Source organism: Curcuma longa, chromosome 11 (assembly GCF_044706935.1).
Source record: "Curcuma longa cultivar G26 ecotype Majalengka, Jawa Barat chromosome 11, ITB_CL_G26_1.1, whole genome shotgun sequence".
NCBI lineage: Eukaryota > Viridiplantae > Streptophyta > Magnoliopsida > Zingiberales > Zingiberaceae > Curcuma > Curcuma longa.
Genome location: NC_133871.1, coordinates 19,173,852 through 19,193,098, shown reverse-complemented (window position 1 = coordinate 19,193,098; position 19,247 = coordinate 19,173,852). Strand labels below are relative to the sequence as shown.

Sequence of the window (19,247 nt, the reverse complement as noted above, 5' to 3'; positions counted from 1 at the left end):
CGTCAAAATTAACGAGGTTTGGAAAATATAATAATTATATGTTTTTTATTTATTTTATGGAACCCGACCCGAAACGCTAATTGGGCCAATCGGTGAGTCCACCTATGACGGGGAAGATCCACTTCTTGGCGCCATCATGTAATGAACGGTCCGGACGAGACCATTGGGCCGATGAACGTTTGGGATTTTAAGAACGGAGAGGGGAGCCCTTTCCCTCCGTCGGTCCAGAAACGGAAAAACCCAAATTCAGTAAACCCACGCCGCTGCTTTGCTCGGTCGCTGCACTGGTCGCCCGGCGCCAACTGCTACCCCCGGTATGGCGACGAGCGAAGAGATGGAAGATGCGAGAGAGGTCCTAAGACTCGCCGCGCGGTCGCTTCCTCCTTCAGAGGCTGTCCTTGATCTCCTAGACATTGGGGTTCGTCTCTCGCTTCCGTCGTCACTGTTGCTTGATTTTGTCTGGCATGTTCGACGATCTATAGTTCAATTTTCAACTAGAGGGTTCTCATCTTGTTTATTGATCGCTCTTCCAGAACAAAGTTCACTAGAGGACGATTGCATACTCATATGCCGTCCTTCTCGTTAGTTAGGGACTAAAAAACTGATTTTGTATCATATTTTCTTTATATGTTTCGTCCTCTCATATTTTCTTATGCTAGTGTGTTTGTCAATATGGGATTTCATCTATAAATGTGTTTGTTTTTAAGGGAGAGAAGGATTTTTTTTTTGTATGACTGTGTTTTAATATTAATATGGATTATTTATTCATCTACATGTAAAGCTCCACTATGTTTCAGTATATTTTGCACGAAGAAAAAAAAAGTAGTGCTTAATGTTGCTGGTGTTCTCTGGCCTAGGTATGTGCTCGCTGCATCTTCAGATTGTTTGGGGTTCTTGGGCGTGCTTATTCTTTCCCGTCAATTACTGATGCTGTATTGAAGTCTTTCCTTGAAGAGCCAGATAATTTCCACAGCAATGCTGGAGAAAATGGATGCACAACAAATGGAGCTACATTTGTGCAACTCTCAAATACTTCACAGGAAACAAGAAATGTTCGAGAATACTGTAGCATTTGTTTGGGGATTCTACAATTTGCTCACCAAGATCAGGAACTGATGAAGATGTCAACAAATAGAGTTCCTGTTGATGACTTTACTCTCACCATTGCTGAACTTGTGAAGAAAGAGGATTATCACATTGATGGCTTTTCTATTGAAGTTTCAATACCACCTGTAATAGTGGCTAATGAGCGTGCTATTGGGTAACTTGACTTTCTTGATGATGGACATTTAAAATTGCTTTCATATTTGTTTGCTATATGAGAATTTGTGATTAAAGATGTCAGAGTTCTGGAAACACATGATATAGATTTAACCTGATTAGCAAAGTCAATATTGAATTTAGATTTAACCATAAATAAATGATGTGACCTATAATAACTGAGGTGGAAAACTGATTGCTTACAATCAATCAGTAATGAAACAAAAAGCTTAATCTTTCTGAGATCATGCAACATTAGAAGGCGTGCTTTTTTGCACCTGACAAATGTAATCCTATCAGGAATTTAGCCAGCTTGGTTCAATTATTCTAGGCTTAGTTCAACCCATTGTGTAATTTGGTTAAAGCTCAAGCATCAACTTGTCCAATCGCCCAAACAGCTTACCTCTAACCTAAAGCAATAGTATATGTTGCTCAGATATGATAGTATGCTAGTTATCTTGTCATTGGCTTCATTGGGGGACTTGGTATACCTTTGAACAATAATCACTGTATGCAGTTGATGTTGTAACTTCAAATGTCTTCCAACTATTATGATGTCTACTGCTTCCCCATAGTATGTGGTAATTGCATAACTTTGCTTGTTATTTGTTGTTGCTATCAATATACTTATTCTACTTACTTATCTATTTTTTCTCTTGGTGAAATTTCCAATCAATTTCAGTAAATGTAGCATTTTGTTTCAGTCCTATTCTTACTGATCTCTCACTACTCTATAGGCTGTACATGAAAAAGAAATATGAAAGTGAAGAGTGGTTTTCAGCAAAGTTCCTACATGAGCACTTATCTGTGAAAGATGCTTTGAGGGCATCCACAACTGCTTTACTTGAAAAACATTTGGTAATTCACTCTTGTTATGATTTGCCTGTCTTATGTACATTTTATTAATCTACAGATCATCCATCTTAAAGAATATAGTAGTCTTCCTAATCTTTTTTAAAATTAGTTTATCAGGGTGATGTATCCAATAGCAACTCATTTCGTATTCGTCTAACATACTCACATCCTGAGGCCTCAAGAAGGCTTCAAACTTCCTTAGCAAATGATCTTTCCAGCAAGGGTGCAAAAACAGGTTTTTCATATTTTTCTTTGGCCTGAAATTTCAATTACATAAAAAGTGTTGTATTTATTTCCCTCTTCATATAAGATGAACGCAAATGTATTATTTTCTTTAAGGTAAAGATTTGAATTCATATAAATATAACCACTACAAGATAGAATCTTACTCTTAGAAGTGGTGAAGCTAGATAGTTTCACAAATACAAATACTCATTCATACTTTAGGTTTTCAACTATAAATAGATGTTAGAATATTCTTTTAGGTAAATCTTGGTCTCTGTATGAGCATGTTATCTAGTTTAATGGAATTACTTTGGTTTTATGATTACAAAAAGAAAGGTTGCCCAACTATGTTATGCATTGGCCCACCTATTTTTTATGTGCAGTATAACATGGTCGTGAATCCAAAGGGATTATTGGTTGTTATACTTCATTCAATGGAATACTTTTCTGGCTACTACTAGGTTATCTTGGTGTCCCTTTGAAGAAACATGTCTTGGTTTTCAGTTGCAGTCATTGCACAGTGTTTTGATGTGATTTGGACTGTTTCCTTTGTTTTTGAAGGAACACTACATAATTCAGGCCTGGTTAGTACACATTATGAGATTAGTGAAAGAAATTTCATAGATAAGACTGATGCAAAACATACTTGAAGAACTTCTGATTTGATCTGTTTGTTGTCATCATTAAAATTTCAGCAAAAAATATGTCTATGTTCTATTCTATTTTGATTTTTTTCCCTATAATTTTGAGCAACTGGGTTGGTCTATGATTCAGATTTATCCTACTAAAATTGATTGCGCTTGACCCATTGATGTCCTAGATGCATTTTCCATTGTCCAAAGTGTGAAATACAATTTAATTGATCTCTAGATTTTGTTAATAGTTCTATTTTGAGGTGTTTGGCATTTTAGCAGGAGTTTATCTTTCTTCTTTTCTTTTACTATTTGTCTAATTCTTGTGGATGCATTTGCAGTAATGAAGAACAATGTGAATAAAGTTAATGATTCATGTGAGGTGATTTTGAGAAATTCAGAACAGCAAACTTGCAATGAGTCAGATGCCGTTATTCTGCGAGCTTTAGATGGGATGCAGGATCATGGATTTTACGAGTGTTTTATGGTACCTCCAGATAAGGTATCTATTTTCTATCCTCTCATAATTTTCAATATTGCAAAGGATTTCATATTTCCCATTATCATGGCATCATTTGTATTTTCAGACCTTCAAACCTTGTCATCTAACAACTACTTGCTATAGGATGCCAGTGTACATTGGTGGTCGTTACCTGAAGGTACATTTTTTCCTGCTATCGAGAATTTGGGCTACTTAACATAATATTCAATCAAACCTATACATCTTTATCCAAATGTTACATTAATTTCCCCAGTTTAGTATGCAAAATTCAGTTGCAGTTTGAACTAGATGTATCTATGAAATTCAATCAAATTATTCATTATGTGCTTGGTTTATTATTATAATTAGATCGCATCCATCATTGTTAGCCTATATAGTTTAGCCTATATAGGACAATTCTTGGTTGAGTGCTATGTTTCCAAATATGCATAATATGCCGCGCGACAAACGCCGCGCGACTCCTCCGCGACAGCCGACCTCCTCTCATTCATCTTCGCCGTTCGTCGCCGTCCGATCACCGTTGGCCGCAATTTCGGACTCGTTGGAATCACAACTCAACGGCGCACACATTGGCATCGGATTCCGGCCGGATTGTGGCCGGAATCCGGCCGGAATCCGGCCAGAAACGCGACAGAGGCGCTGTTGGCCGATTCCGGCGGAAATCGGCCGGAATCCGGCCGAATCGCGGCATTAGATCGCATCCATCTTTATCCATCATTGTATCTATGTAAACATGTTTTCATGATGGATGCAAAGTGATTATCTTCTCTTCTTATCTATCCTATATTGGAGTAGACAGTAAATAAAATTAAGATTAACCAGGATACCCTTCTTCCATGTTTTAGCAACCCTCTTTTATATAATTCCATTTTCTTAATATAAACAAAACTTCATTTGTGAAATATGATAGCTAAGTACTCCTATTGTATCTATATTCATCTTTTATAGCTTTAACCTTCTGGATTTTGCTGGTTCAATCACTTATATTGTTTCACTCTTATGTATATAAGAACTGATTTAATGTATAATGCTAGAGAGAATACAACACATGTTTACAGTAATATTTTATATCCTTGTATAGTTCTCACGAAATGTGAGCCAGACACGCTGGATGGTTGATGATGAACGAATTGGTGAAGCATCTGTTGAGGTAATGATGTATTACCTTTGAGCTGAACATTATACCAAGTTAAGTTTGTTTCATGTTTTATTACTTATCTTCACCAAGTCAATTGATTGCTTGATTTTCATAAATCTTACAGGAGATAGTTGGAAATAATGTTCTTTCTGTATGCAGAGGTGACAATTATAAATTTCATGCTGCTGGAAGAGAAGACATTGATGTACGAACGTCATCATACTGGAGTTGAATTTGAATTCATGCTTTTAAAAGGTTCAAAATGCAAGTTGTCTAATTAAACTGAACTGGCTGCTATTTAGGTACGGATGTTAGGATCTGGACGACCTTTTCTTATTGAAATTGCAAATTCACGCCGCATTCCATCCAAGGTTGACATTGGGCTAATTTCTGAAAAGATAAACAACAATGATCAGAATCATGTGAGTTATCTTTTACATGTTCAAACTGTGTTTTTGTCTAATGCTTTCTAACAATTGCAAGTACAACTGAGTACTTTGATTCCATTCATTCTTTTACTCTGCAGGTCAGGGTGAGAAATCTTAGTCTGATTGGTAATGAGGCATGGACCCTTATGCGTGAAGGAGAGGCAGAGAAGCAGGTTTTTATTAATTGTACAATTTATGTACAAACATTCAAAATTGTTTCTGTGATGCTTGTTAACCTTGCCTTGTTCATTTTCATATAGAAGCAATATGCTGCCCTAGTCTGGATTTCTCGCTCACTGACTGATGGTGACATGCAGAACATTTCATCTTTAAAGGACTTGGTATGGTACCTTTGGGTCGGATATTATCCATAGTAGTACTGTTAAATTCTTTGGTGTTCAAAATTATTTATTTCCCTAGACATCTTTTGGTAAACAAATAGTAATTATGTGCTTAGAAAAGAATATTAAATATCCATGGATCAGATCAAGATTGCCTATTGACTATTCATCTCCATATCCTCTGAGGCATATTTTGAGGGCAAAACCTAGTGACTCTTGAGTCATTTACAGAATGTAAAGTGCCGCGGGAGAACAACCACATATCTAGTCAATTTAAAATATGACCTCATCAGCCAGCAATTTCTCCCCATCCATTTTCTCCATCAGTTAACTTTGTCCTCTTTAACATGTTGAGTAATATTTCTTTCATTTGTTTTTATAGGACATCATACAGAGGACCCCGATCAGGGTGCTTCACCGCCGAAGCCCATTAGAGCGCAATCGTATCATACATTGGTATGAGAAGTTGAACAATCCTATGTCTTGATTTTATGTTGGAACTAAGAGCTGATAAGAAGGCAATAAAATTGCCCAAAAAAGTGTCGTGAGAATGGTTTAATGACTCAATCAATTGTTATCAATTTTATGTCATCAGAAATCTCATTAAATGATCGTGTACCAGGATGTCGATTGAGAAAATTTCCAGTAGTTCCCAGTATTTTCTGCTACATCTTTGTACACAGGTACTAAGTGTAAATGCTGCATCATTTTTATGCTAATTTATTGTCTATGAGATATATAAAGGATGTATGCTTTTTTTTTACTATTCAGGAAAAACTTTGAGAACCTAGGAAGTGATTTTTCAAGCATTTCCAATGAGAAATAGATCATTTTGTGATATTACGGCTCTTAAGCATTTTCCATATACTGCTATCTTTCACCCTCAGAATTTGTATTACAGGTTTAGATTAATTATGACATGAAATCATGTAATCTAAGTTAAGCATGTTCCACTGAGTGAATATAATTGCAGAAATAGGGGAATGACATATTTTTCTAGGAACTTTGGTTTGTTGTTGAAATAAGTTTTCTTTGGTTTACATTGTTGGAATAAGTTAAGAAATAAGAATCAGCAAAGGTAATAGTTTATAACTCACTAATGGCTCCCTGTCAAATATTTACTCTTTTTTAGACAGATATCTCCTAATAAGACTGGTGCGAGTTTCTTTCTCCCTTTATTTTGATGCATATGGTGTGCATGTCCTTTTCCTTTGCTCGTTTGGATAGTGTAATTTCATTGCTAATTTACTCATTCTATGATTGCATGAGTAAATAATTTTCTGCTTCTCTATATCTTGATTCTCAACTACAAACTGTTTTAATTTTATTGCTTTTCATTCTGAGATCAGGCAGGAACTTATATAAAGGAATTCGTTCATGGGGATCTTGGACGAACACATCCCAGGTATAAATCATTCAGTTCAAGTAGTTTGTCAAACTTTAAAGATCTCCTTTGTTGCTTCTCTTCTCATCAAATATTTTGGTTCATGCAGCATCGGTTCCATCTTAGGATGCAGAGCAGAGATACTGCAGCTGGACGTCACAGACGTGAAAATGGACATATTTAATTGATTTATCTGTTTTATGCTACTGCAGCTCAATTTCTAACACACTTCCAGAGATCACGTCGCATGTCTTCAGCATCCAGTGGAAGTTGAAACTCCATTTTACCAAGTCAGAATGGATTCCAGAGATCAACAATAACTCGACATTTTCCTCCAAATATCAGCTTTTAAGATTGTATAATCCCAGTTTTTTTGCCTTCAGATTAGTTGCAGTTTGGTTAGCTTTGATTAGAAGAATGTTAAATATTGTGCCGTAATGTTCTCAATCACTAAATAGATTATTTGCACTATATTTTGTTTTTTTCTGTTCTTTAATAGAACCATGATATTGCAAGCATTGTTTTTTTTTCTGTTTTAAAAAATATCTTATAAAATTTAAGAAATTCATTTAATACATTTTGAATAATTAAACAATTAATAAAAGTACAAATTCTTAAAGCATTTGAATATTTATAAATATTATCTTATCGTAATATGATAAATTCATTTACATCTGTTTCACGTTATGGTTGACTAAAAGATTATCTATGTAATCAATATTTAACTTTAAAGTTGGAAAATTAAATTAATTTATAGAATAATACTAAAAATAGTACCTTACGCTTTTAAAGTGTTTATGATATTAAATTAAGTCCATGGTAATTTTCTGTAATCATGAGAGTTTTGTGTGAATAAGGGGTGCCCTACTGTAAATTATGATAAAATTAGGGATTATTTTGTGAAATATCAAAAGGGAACTATTAATGGGGATCGTGTTAGTGTGAGTCCCTCTGACGCTCGTGATCTCGCGCGGCGCACGGCGGCGACGGCTCGTCCTTCTTCGGCACTTGACGGCGAATTGAGTTGGCCCGTCATCACCTTCGGCCTCTTCTCTTGGTCGCTCGGCTTTCGTTCATCCTTTCCGGCGGCACCGTAAATAGGTGATAGCGTCGGGCTACCGGGTTCCACGATTCCGGTGTGGCCCTACAAGCAAAATCCGAGAATTAGGTATGGAAGACTTCTTTGTCTTCTCACTAAAAGATCGTAATTTTTTCCTCCGATTAGCTTTCCATCATCATGTGAACTTCATCAAAAGACTGAAATTGATTAATGCAATACAACAAGTGATAGTAGTAATTTTAATTAAGGCAATTGTTTATAGATTATTAATTTGAGTAATTATTCTCAAAATACAAACTTGTTTCCGGCTACAATGAATTTATTATTGAAAACCCTTTAGTAGTTAAACTCTAGGGAGAAGAATAGTGTATTAGCTTAGATGTTTTAACTTGCTTGTTATTGAGAATCCTGTAGTAATTAAACTTGAGGGAGAGGAATAGCATGTAGCTTAGAGGTTGTACTTGTAAAATTTGTGTTAAATCCAATGTTGCTTTCAACTATTTTCATAGGTTTCGCTTCCCAAACCTATATGAGAATATTACAGTGTAAATGTATTGGTCACCTACGGACTGAATATTACAGTGTAAATGTATTGGTCAAGTGTCCAGATCACTCATTTGTGACATTGACTGATGCTTAAAATCCTGTTGCACTAAGTTGCCTCATGCACTCACAGAAAGCCCAGATTGTATTTATCTATAATCGAAGTAGAATTAGTCTAATAGCCTGATGAATTGGTTGAAGTGATGAATTAAAAAACGTTTGTGTCCATGTGCTGCTCGGCTCATTAGGCAATGTGGTAATGAATCCTTGACGTTTGTTAATGGTTTTGACAAAGCTGCCTAGTGCTTTATTCAGGTATACGAGAATACTTATTTTGTCAGACAAGCAAACATCAGAAGCTCTCTTAGTTGGAAGACTTGAGAAGTCTCCATTGTTTGGTTGTAAACTTTGTTATTCTCTTGCCTTTTGAAAGGGCTGGATACAAATTTGCTGTTGATATTTTGTTGGTATCAGGTGTCCGTACTGTTGACATTGTTAAGATTTCTTTTCATTATTTTCTATCAGCACCAAAAAGGAGTATGGCAAAGTTGGAGGAGATTGATACAGATGAGTACGAAAAGATAATAGCAGCTAACAAAATGAAGAGGAAGAAGTATAGCATCATAATCCCAACATACAATGAGCGTCTCAACATTGCCCTTGTCATCTACCTCATCTTCAAACATCTTCAGTATGCCTTCTTCCCCTTTACTCCCTCCTTATTTTTCAACTCATGCTCGAAAAAACTCTCTTTAGTTCATTGTGGCTACTAAAACACACGAATATATGGGTTATTCAAATAGAACTTATTGATGAGTGTCTGTCTACTTGTTTTATAAAATAAATCAGCATGGCTAATCCTAAGTTATCAATATTAAGTGATTGATTCATTAATGTCATAATGTGCATTATTCTATGGATAGCTTAGGTTTATATATATTTTTGTATATGAAATTATCAATTATGAATAATTCAAGTTAATTGATTTGATATATTATGTGGTATATGTAAGTTTTATGTATTGTTATACGTTGCTGTCAATACAATTGCTTTAATTATTTTCTTTAATGCTTTACGGGTGCCCCATATACTGCATATGCTTTATGCAATATCCAATTGCATATCACTTACATATGCTTCTTAAAATCTTGGTAAGATGAGATGAGAAACTTTTTCTCATGATGTTTTTTTTCTCCCCACAAAGTTGACGACCAGGCAGTTTTTATCCCATCTGTAACTACAGTGGAATGGAGTATAGTGAGGGAACTGTATATTCCGCTTCACACTCAGATCACAATCTTGTTCTTGTGTGATGATGGTTGAAGTCAGTAATTGTTTTTCTTCCTACATTTATTTGAAACAACTGTTGTTTCCTTTATCCACCTTATGCTATAAATGCCGATGTCAATGACTTAGTGAAAAACTAACCTTGGGATAAATACTCTACTGCTCATTGTTTCTTCCAAATATTTTGACTATCTCAAGGAATTTGTTATTAATCAATGTTCTCATTTTCAAAACTAACCTTGGGATCTGATTTGTATATTCTGATAGCTTTTAATCTCTCTGGTCAACATCTATTTATCCATAGTATTTGTCGAGAATCAGATTAAATATTTGTTCAGCTTTTGCCAGGGAGTCCGAGTTTGAAGTCATTATTGTGGATGATGGAAGTCCTGATGGAACTCAAGATATCATAAAACAACTACAGAATGTCTATGGGGAAGATCGCATTGTGAGTAGTTTAGTTGGATTAAAATAATGGTAGTCAATGATTTTGGATTGTTGTCAATGCCTTACACATATATAATGTAATTCTGTCAGCTACTACGAGCAAGGCCAAAGAAGCTTGGTCTAGGTATGATTGCAGCTCTTTTTGGTTTAGGTGGCAAATTCATGCCTAATCATTGAAATGGGTAAATAATGTGTAGGAACTGCTTACGTCCATGGATTTAAGCATGCATCTGGTGATTACATAATAATCATGGATGCAGATCTCTCCCACCATGTATGTGCTTGATTATGGCAATTTGGTGATATTAAATTTCTGCAGTATTTTTGTTAATCCCTTGCAACTTCCCTAACAATCATTTTCTTGTGTACAGCCAAAATACTTGCCCAGCTTCATCAGGTACTGATTTTACTAAGCGTTTGTAAAACTTTAAAAAATACTAGGCAATCCTCGTATTTCTTGTGAAAAATCTAAATAATTGTCGTTACTCGTTATAGAAAAACTAAAGAAAGATGGGATGGATAATTGATAGAAAAGTATTTAGTGGCTACAACAATAATTATTGATAATTGAATTTTAGGTCAGATTTATGTAAATGTGGTCATAGACTCAATACTAGAGACAGGTATTACATACAGACATAGTTATCTCACCCTTGATTCATGGAAGGTAGTTAGACATACAAATGCATTGTTGTTATAGACCGCGCTCATCATCCTGCCAAAGTGAAATTTTCTGTTATGAATGACTACTCTATTTAATGAGACTCTTGTTTGGTTGTAGTGCACTAGAACTGTTAATAGAGTTGAATGGCTGAAAAATCAATGTAGCTAATCTCAAATAAGCTCCTTTCCAATCATTGTTTGAATCATTTAAAATTCATCATCACTAGCATATCAGTCACATATTCCATATGACTTCTTGTATTTTTATGGGACATGATATTTTTTGGCACATTTGTAGTCTTAAACTGAACCATAATAGTAAACGTTGACAGAATTGAATCTTGATGTTTATGTTTACTAGGAAGCAAAGTGAAACTGGTGCAAGTATAGTTACAGGAACCCGTTATGTGCAACACGGTGGTGTGCATGGATGGAACCTTATGCGTAAACTCACAAGTAGGGGAGCAAATGTACTTGCACAGACACTTCTATGGCCAGGTGTATCCGATTTGACTGGTTCTTTTAGGTAATTCATATTTGTACATATAATTATGCTTTTCTTCATTCTGGTTGGCCTCTGAAGCAGCTTCTACATTAAGCTCATGCATAAATCTTAGTGTAACATATTTTGCAGACTTTATGAGAGGAGTGCTTTCGAAGATGTCGTAAGTTCATGCGTGAGTAAAGGATATGTCTTTCAGATGGAAATTATCGTCAGAGCTAGCAGGAAGGGCTATCACATTGAAGAGGTAAGATAATAATAATAGATTTATCTTTAGCATTGCAGTGAACTATTAAGATTTTCGGTGTTTTTGTGTTTCATTTAGGCATGTTAAAGTTTGCTTCAAAGCTAAAATGTTTTGTAATGCAAAAATTGCAGGTTCCAATAACTTTCGTGGACAGAGTTTATGGGAGCTCAAAACTCGGAGGATCTGAAATAGTCCAATACCTCAAAGGCCTGGTGTACCTGTTGTTTACAACCTAAACAAGGAACAAATGGGTGAGTACTTGCACAGTCGTCGTTGTCTGGCATTGATCATGACTGCAACTTCACACCTTTTTGTTGGAAAATCAACAAGCAGAGTTTTCGATTATCATCTACCTTCTATGCTCAAACAGGTTATGTTCTTCAGCAGCTGCAATTTTTTTTTTTTGAAAAATATATGATATTGATTCGAAGTTTGAAAATATAAATAATTTTGACTTTGAATTTGATTAGAAATAACATTTGATCTTGAGTTCAGTTCGAATTGTTTGAACTTTGGTTTGAGTAGGATCCAACTATAATTTGAAACGATTCTAGTTATTTGAATACTATGAAAAAAAAATAATTCGGATTGATTGTAATTGAACTCTGCTACAAGGCGTCAACCTCGTATGATTGCATTCTGTTTATTAAATTAATTGTATTTATCTTTGGAATATGCATAAAGCTTAAATTTGGCGCAAATTTTATTTATCAAACTTCTTTAAATATATTTTTCAAAATCTCATAGAATTGAGCGATATACCAAAGTTGAGATATTATTATCCTTATAATTTAATTAAAATGGTAATCTAATAATTTATTATAGATATTTTAAAATTATAGCTTTGTATATTTGAATAAAAAAATAAAATTATAACTGAGATGTAAATAAGTTAGTGTATAAATTATGCACCAATTTTATTCATAATTATTAACAAATCAGATTTATTAATATTTAAAATTATTTATTAAGATGTTATTAAACGAATATAAACAGATTCACGAATATTTAATTTGACTTGCTAAGCTTAACTTTTAAGAATCGAATTGAACACTGGGCAGGTTAGATTATGTTTAACTCAAGACCAAAGTGTTCAAACGAATGAGAATGCCTCAAATTGATACCTTGGTGGACAATTTTACAGTGATCTTTGAAGAACTGAAAAGAATCCAAATCTCAATACTTGAGGCAGAGATTTCATTCATAGCTGTTCAGTGATGGTAGAGTCGACAATTAGCATTTTGACGATAATATACAACATAAAGAACTGACCAGGTTCCATGAGTATAAATACAGCAGCAACTTTGACAAGCAAGAGAAAACATCAAAACGTTAAAGAGTGATCATTAGTCTGAGTCATCTTCCATTTCGTCCTCACCTTCCAAAAGCCACTTTTCAAGTTCATCCATTTCTTCCTCCTCGTTGCTGTACCATCTACTTGCATTGTCGAGGAAAGTCATCCCTAGCTCCTCGCCGCGACATGCTAAGCGCAAGAAAGGGCGGGTTCTCATTAAAGCATCTACCATATCTCTATTCAGGCTTCCACTTATTCCCAGCCATCTCAGACTTGGGAAGTAAGGCCTCTTAAACCACCGAAATGCGAGTGGTGTGATCAAGCCACATTCGTAAATGTCCAGCACACACAAGCTGCTCCCAGGTGAGCTGCCTTCGATTTGCATGGATGCTAAAGCCATGACAGATACATCTCCGATATGTGGACAACATCTGATACGAAGTTCAACGATCTGTATCCTACTTTTTGCAAGCACCAAAATGGCCTCGTCTGTGAGATTGGGAAGCCTAGAGAGGTCCAACACTTGCAAGCTCTGATTCACTGAGCCACCACCAAATAGAGATGAAATGCCATTCGATGTGATTCTTCGACAACCTCTAAGAGACAATGAAAACAATGGACAACTGCCATTACCCAGGTAAGACAATCCTTTATCAGTAGTATCACTGCCATCCAACAACAACACTTGTAACTTGGGTAGATAACTTAAAGCCTTTACAGCCTCATCACCCAGATTCCGACAATCTCTCAGGTCGAGAACCATCAGCTGCCTGTTATCTGACAAACCCACAACACCAAGATTGCTTAACAGATTACACCACCTCAAGCTAACATGTGTTAGCAAAAGGGAAGTGGCAGAAATGTCATGGAAAACAAGATCTGTGAGTTGACTCCCATGAGACACCCTGAATTTCCGTAGGTTAGGGCAAGAGTGTATTATTGCCCTGAAGCCAGTATCTGTAACACGGCAAAAGCCTCCAAGACAGATACTTTCCAATGTGGAGCAACCATCAGACATTAAAAGAAAGCCGACATCATTAACTCGGCGGAAATAGGTGAACATGAACTCCTGGCTGCGTATAAGAGAAATGTGCTTCAATTTACCATGTGAGTTTATCTGTTGAAGCCCAGCATTAGTGAGATCAGAAGTCAATATAGGTTCCATGATAGGGGCATCTTGAAGATCCAACGATGACAGTAACGGGAAGCCCTTTGAAATAAAGCCAACCAAGTGATCTGTTATATAGTCCACTGAAAGGCATAGCATCTGAAGGCTAGGAAACATTGATGGTTTTTTAACAGGACTTGAGGGGTGAAGTGATTTCACTGTTGCACTGAGCAGTTCCATCAACATTGTCATGGGTATGTATCCGATCTCCAGGCAAGAAAGAACTACAGAAGCATTTGCCCATACTTGGCCAAAATTAGGATGGTCGAATGAGGAAAAATCAAGTGCCAAAGTCAGTGTCTAGAAAAAAAAGAAGAAGATCATTTCTCCAGTATTATAGCAAGATGTACTAAAATAAAATAATTTACTATGCATAATGATGGAATGGATGGTGCTGTGCACCATACTCAACACGACCTTGGAAATCATCCTCAATCATAGTATATTAGAAAGAAATAAAATAAAAGTTTTTCCCAAATTGTTTTCAAAAATTGAAATATGCATTTCCAGAAAAAAGAAACTTGTGAAAATCAACACATAAATGCATCATTTCTATCAATAATAGTAAGCTCCAAGATCCATATATTATATCAACCACACAACAGGATCATAAGCTAGTCAACACCATCAGTCAGGTTCGATCAACTGCATAACTATCTAGATGATTTACTTTTGAGTCCAAATCTGTTTTTCTATGGACTTCCTCAAATAATAAGCAACTAGGCATGTCTATGTTTTTTTAAATATTTATTTTCTTCCTCCCTCCATGCAATCTTTACTCAAACATTGATTCCTTCTTCTCTCTCCCTCTTTCTCAACATGAAATCAACATCTACAGAAAATTTATTTGGATGAGATAATTTTCACTCACCTCTAACTGAGAACAACCAGTAAGCAATTCTTCTAGATCAGCAAAAACAAATGAGAGTCCTCTACGTTCAGCTAGAGAGCTTAAAGAGAGGGACCTATCAAAGGTAAATTCAATCAACACAGGAGATACATTCTTAGATTGAATTCAAGGATAATTTTTGCATAGCTTAAACCAAGTAGTTGGGACTCACAATGTGTTGTATCGTACTATAAAGGAAAGTTTTGCATCATTGCATTCTATAATTGAGGAAACTTGCAACCAATATCAGAGCATTTTGAACTAATTTTCTATAACAAAAAATTACAATTATTAAGTCTTTAAGGATCAAGAAGAATAATAAACCACCAAACTATACTTGTGGAAGTGAATTTGGTTTCAATTCAAAGCCTATGAGCAAGTTGTGCATTTTTCTCTATAGTGGTTCAAAAAAAAAAAAATGCCAATGTCAGTCTCAAGGCCAAATGCTTTTGAGGATTGATTACTCTCTGATATCCATCCTAGAACAAATATAAATTTTTTTATGGGCATGGATCTTAACTACATTTGAATTCAGTGGCAAGATAATATCCATGTAGCTAGCATGTAGTTGAGTTCTCAATTAGTCAAGACTCGTGACATTCGACTAAAAGCATGCAGTGCCATAACAAAGATAAAAAAAGAAATTAATGTGTTCGTCATCACACTCAATAAACAAGTTCATGGAAACTGAATGAGCTCATGCACTTCAATATTTGCCAGATCCATTGGTTTATGTCATTCTTGTCCAGAGCCAAAGCACCCATGGCCAATCTTATAATCAATACATCCTTCCCCTGACTTTCCAGAGTCAAAACAATAGGTGATGGTGGTGGTGGTGGTGGTGCGTAACAACAACCTGACCAGGAAGAGATTTAGCACCTGTAAGTTAGGTATGCAGTCTAGGCCCTAAACAGCTGGAGAATAGTCAATAGTTTGTTTGCTAATGGGATCGATCAATTGTGAAGCTCCAAAAACACTATTCCACTTTGTAATAGCAAATATCTGTGGGTGGATCATTAATCTGGACCTTAAAAATTGAGAATTTGTAGCAGAGAATCACAAAATTGGTTTTTTTTTTTCCTTTTTGTAAAGATTATGGTTTTGGGTCGATATACATCTATTACCTCAGATCTCGGCACTTGCCACCAATTTCAGCGAGAAGCCTTCCACTCAAATTTTCACAATTATGGAGACACAAGTCTTGAAGAGAAGGCCTGACCAAGAACCTGATCGACGAATCATCAACGCGACTGCAATCCAGCTTCAAGCTCTTCAGGTACGGATTTGGAGGTAGTAGCGGCTCCAGCAGATCCGCAGTCGGCGCGATTTCCTGTAATCACAAATCCCAAACAAGGGTCAAATCCTTGCGAAACGAGATGTCAAAGGATGTAGGAGACGGCTATAATACGAGGAGGTTAAAAGAAGGGACGAAGGACAATGCGTGGCACGCGGCACCGCGAAGGGAGCGGCAGGTGGCAGCAGCCGAACAGAGGGAACGCGGGTCGAGGCGTGAGAGGATCGAAGCAAGGAGGGCGAAGGGGAGGTAGTGCTCGAGCGCCGGCGGTGATGAATCAGGGGGATGCCCTCCTTGCTCACCGCGCTCAAGCGCAGTGCCGCCCTCGTCGTCGGCCATCTCTCCAGATCCGGCGGACTCCAAAGCGTTGAACGTGGCCGAGGAAGGGGAATCCCCTGGATCTCTTGCTTCTGTTTCGCCACGGCAAAGACAAACACCGTTCGATCTAACGTTATTAAGGTTGCGTTTGATGAAAATAAATAATAAAGAATTAGACATTTTTATTAAAAAAACAATCATTATTGGCTTCTTTTAAAAAAAAAAATCAAATGAGCGCCAATCCTAAAATTATATTCTTTTGATTTAGAGATTTTAGAAAAAAGAAAAATGATAACTATGCAAGGAATATTTAATATTAGTAAAAGAAGTGTCCATATGCATCGTGATTAATTGCAATTTTTTGATTTACCTCCTCATAAATGATTATGAGACTGTCTGTGTGAAACCGCTAAAGTGACGGATTCTACTTTTTGTAGAAGAAAGGGATTGTCCATATAATTTATATATTTACGGCAATTTTGCTTAATAAATGGAACAGCAGGAAAAAGCATCAAAGAGCTGCGGCAGCTTCCATTATAGCGGTTCGTTATGATAACTATGTCGGGTTACAAGTGCTTCATATCGCACCGGTACCGATAACAGACACTACACGAAAATCGGGGCTCGGCTGACGATCTCGGTTTTGATTTGTAGATTTCGACTCAGCGGAAAAAGCATCGAACGCAGCGTCGATCCTCCGATCTTCCTCTCCTCTTCCCAATATTTACATGGTAATCGCTCCTCCAATTTCTATATGTTTGCATCTGAGTAATGATAGATAGCATGAAAAATTGTAACATGAATGTAGCATGACACACTCAATGCATGGATGTGGGTCTCACTGCATGAGTGTGTCATGCTACATTCATGCTACAATTTTCATGCTACCTATCATTATTCAACGTTGTTTTTTGTGTGTGTATTTAACTTGCTTCAGCCTCGATTTATTAATTTGACTATCATGTTTTTTTATTGGATTTATCCGGTAATGGTTCCTGTATCAGAAATTTTACTTTTTTGTGTTCCTTGATTTCACAGATTTTTTGAATCATAATATATATATTAGTTTCCGCATTTGTCCTGTTTTCAGTTAGGAAAATTTATCTTCTTCAATGTCATTTGCATTTCAATGGAAGTGTAATAAAACTAAATGTTCTTAATTAGTCACCAGCTAATTGCTATTCACCACGTTTAGCTGTAACCTCTAAGTGACTCCTAAATCTGTAAACATCGGAAATATTTTGGTTAAATTGACTCCTTTGCTTCTTTGAATGAAGTAGATTCACAGCAACCTTATGTATTCTCAGTTTAATATCCACTTGCAATTTTGACTCATCCCACATTTGGTGTATGGACGTCGAATATAAAAAAAGGATCAATGCTTTGCTTGGGGATATTTAGTCATAACAAATAATGGTCACATGAAATGGTAGAAAGTATCTTAAAGTAGGAAAATCAAGTTGGTGACGTTGGTCTAGAACAAGAAATTGAATATTAATAATTTCTAAAGTTGATCTTGGCCTCAAGAAATTTTAATAATAATTTTTTGAATACTTGAACCTACAATCCTAGTTATGTTTGACTATTCTCAGTATAAGTGGATAATTGGGTTTGACTTTTGAAGGAGCGAAGTTTGTTGCCAGCGGTTTGTTTCTAGGAAGTCTTGCTTGTGATGTGCTTTATGCTGATAATATGACACGGCTTAGTTGGTTAGTTTTTTTTTTAAAAAAACTTGAACACGGTTTCCTATTCTTTGTAAGAATGGATAATTGGGTTTGATTTCTGAAGGAGTGAAGAAGTGTGTTGCCATTAAATTATTGCTTGGAAATCTTCCTTGAGATATCCTTTATGCTGATTGTATGACAATGCTTAGTTGCTTGGTAGAATGTGTATTAAATATTCTATGCTGGGCTGGAAATTTTGCACAGGCTTAATTTAGACATTTGTAATCCTTGATTCATTTTCATACCAATCACTAATCTGATTTATGTGAATGGCTATCAGGTGTAATTTCAATTTACTTGAAAATGTTTGTCGTGAAAAGGAAGGTATGGTTGATTGCTTTATGAATAAATTTCAATATGTTACTTCTTATTTGTTGATTACTGTGACAAAAATGGGTTTGTGAATTTTAACAACTGTTTTAAGGTTCTTTTTCCCTTGTTATGGTCCTCTATCAATTTCTCAAGTTTTTGCATTTTTTAAACTGTGTCATCACTTTGCTATACGATAGTGCCTTGACTCGTGTTCTAAGTTTTTGTTGACAGGGAAATATTAGCCATTTGAAAGTTTTTAGTATCACGTTGATTGGTGTGTGCTGAATAATGTTAATCAATGTCTATTGACTGACCTATTGATCTGATATATGTCTTATTGCCCGAGAGGAGGACTACCAGATCCGTCTTCCTCCCTCTTCTCTTATCTTTACACAAAGTGCCTAGCCTTAATAGGTTGTTAGGTAAGGAAAAGCAAAAGACAGAAGCAATGAGGAAATATTGGGAGGGGTTTGTCCACTATGCCACTGCGTTTGTAATTGTTCTTTGGTCTTCTTCCCGTCTCATCTCTCACTAGCCAAATTCCAACTGACATCTGGCATGCACCAAGTTTACAATACTTAGTATTGTATATTTAATGCTCATTTCAGTGACAAAGTGAATTATCATGTTGTTGCTCTAGGGAGTTTCCTTGTCTCCATCTTCTTAGTTACAGTTAAATAGTAATTCATGAGGCAGTGAAGGCAAAGCTGGGATTCAGAAATAGCAAATAATGA

At 36.0% G+C, this 19,247-nt stretch overlaps 3 protein-coding genes across 3 annotated transcripts; 2 read left to right on the top strand and 1 right to left on the bottom strand.

The window, feature by feature from the left end:
- Window positions 1-233: 233 nt before the first annotated feature.
- On the top strand, window positions 234-7,236 carry LOC141840432 (uncharacterized). The gene is made up of 15 exons (XM_074728414.1): window positions 234-418; window positions 858-1,261; window positions 1,998-2,118; window positions 2,233-2,350; window positions 3,314-3,474; window positions 3,560-3,631; window positions 4,556-4,624; window positions 4,737-4,817; window positions 4,915-5,034; window positions 5,139-5,213; window positions 5,301-5,381; window positions 5,764-5,837; window positions 6,004-6,064; window positions 6,731-6,786; window positions 6,875-7,236. Exons 1-15 carry the CDS (start codon window positions 317-319, stop codon window positions 6,951-6,953), a joined length of 1,674 nt encoding a protein of 557 aa, XP_074584515.1. The 5' UTR covers window positions 234-316; the 3' UTR covers window positions 6,954-7,236.
- A 500-nt stretch (window positions 7,237-7,736) lies between these two features.
- On the top strand, window positions 7,737-11,975 carry LOC141840620 (dolichol-phosphate mannosyltransferase subunit 1-like). Its single transcript, XM_074728658.1, has 9 exons — window positions 7,737-7,933; window positions 8,894-9,059; window positions 10,004-10,103; window positions 10,193-10,226; window positions 10,300-10,376; window positions 10,474-10,499; window positions 11,127-11,291; window positions 11,400-11,514; window positions 11,646-11,975. Exons 2-9 carry the CDS (start codon window positions 8,908-8,910, stop codon window positions 11,748-11,750), a joined length of 774 nt encoding a protein of 257 aa, XP_074584759.1. The 5' UTR covers window positions 7,737-7,933; window positions 8,894-8,907; the 3' UTR covers window positions 11,751-11,975.
- A 704-nt stretch (window positions 11,976-12,679) lies between these two features.
- Window positions 12,680-16,571, bottom strand: LOC141836863 (F-box/LRR-repeat protein 10). Its single transcript, XM_074724327.1, has 4 exons — window positions 16,274-16,571; window positions 15,990-16,195; window positions 14,848-14,941; window positions 12,680-14,276 (listed from the first exon to the last, which is right to left on the bottom strand). The coding sequence occupies exons 1-4, from the start codon at window positions 16,496-16,498 to the stop codon at window positions 12,861-12,863; spliced, it is 1,941 nt and encodes a 646-aa protein (XP_074580428.1). The 5' UTR covers window positions 16,499-16,571; the 3' UTR covers window positions 12,680-12,860.
- Between the last annotated feature and the right edge of the window lie 2,676 nt (window positions 16,572-19,247).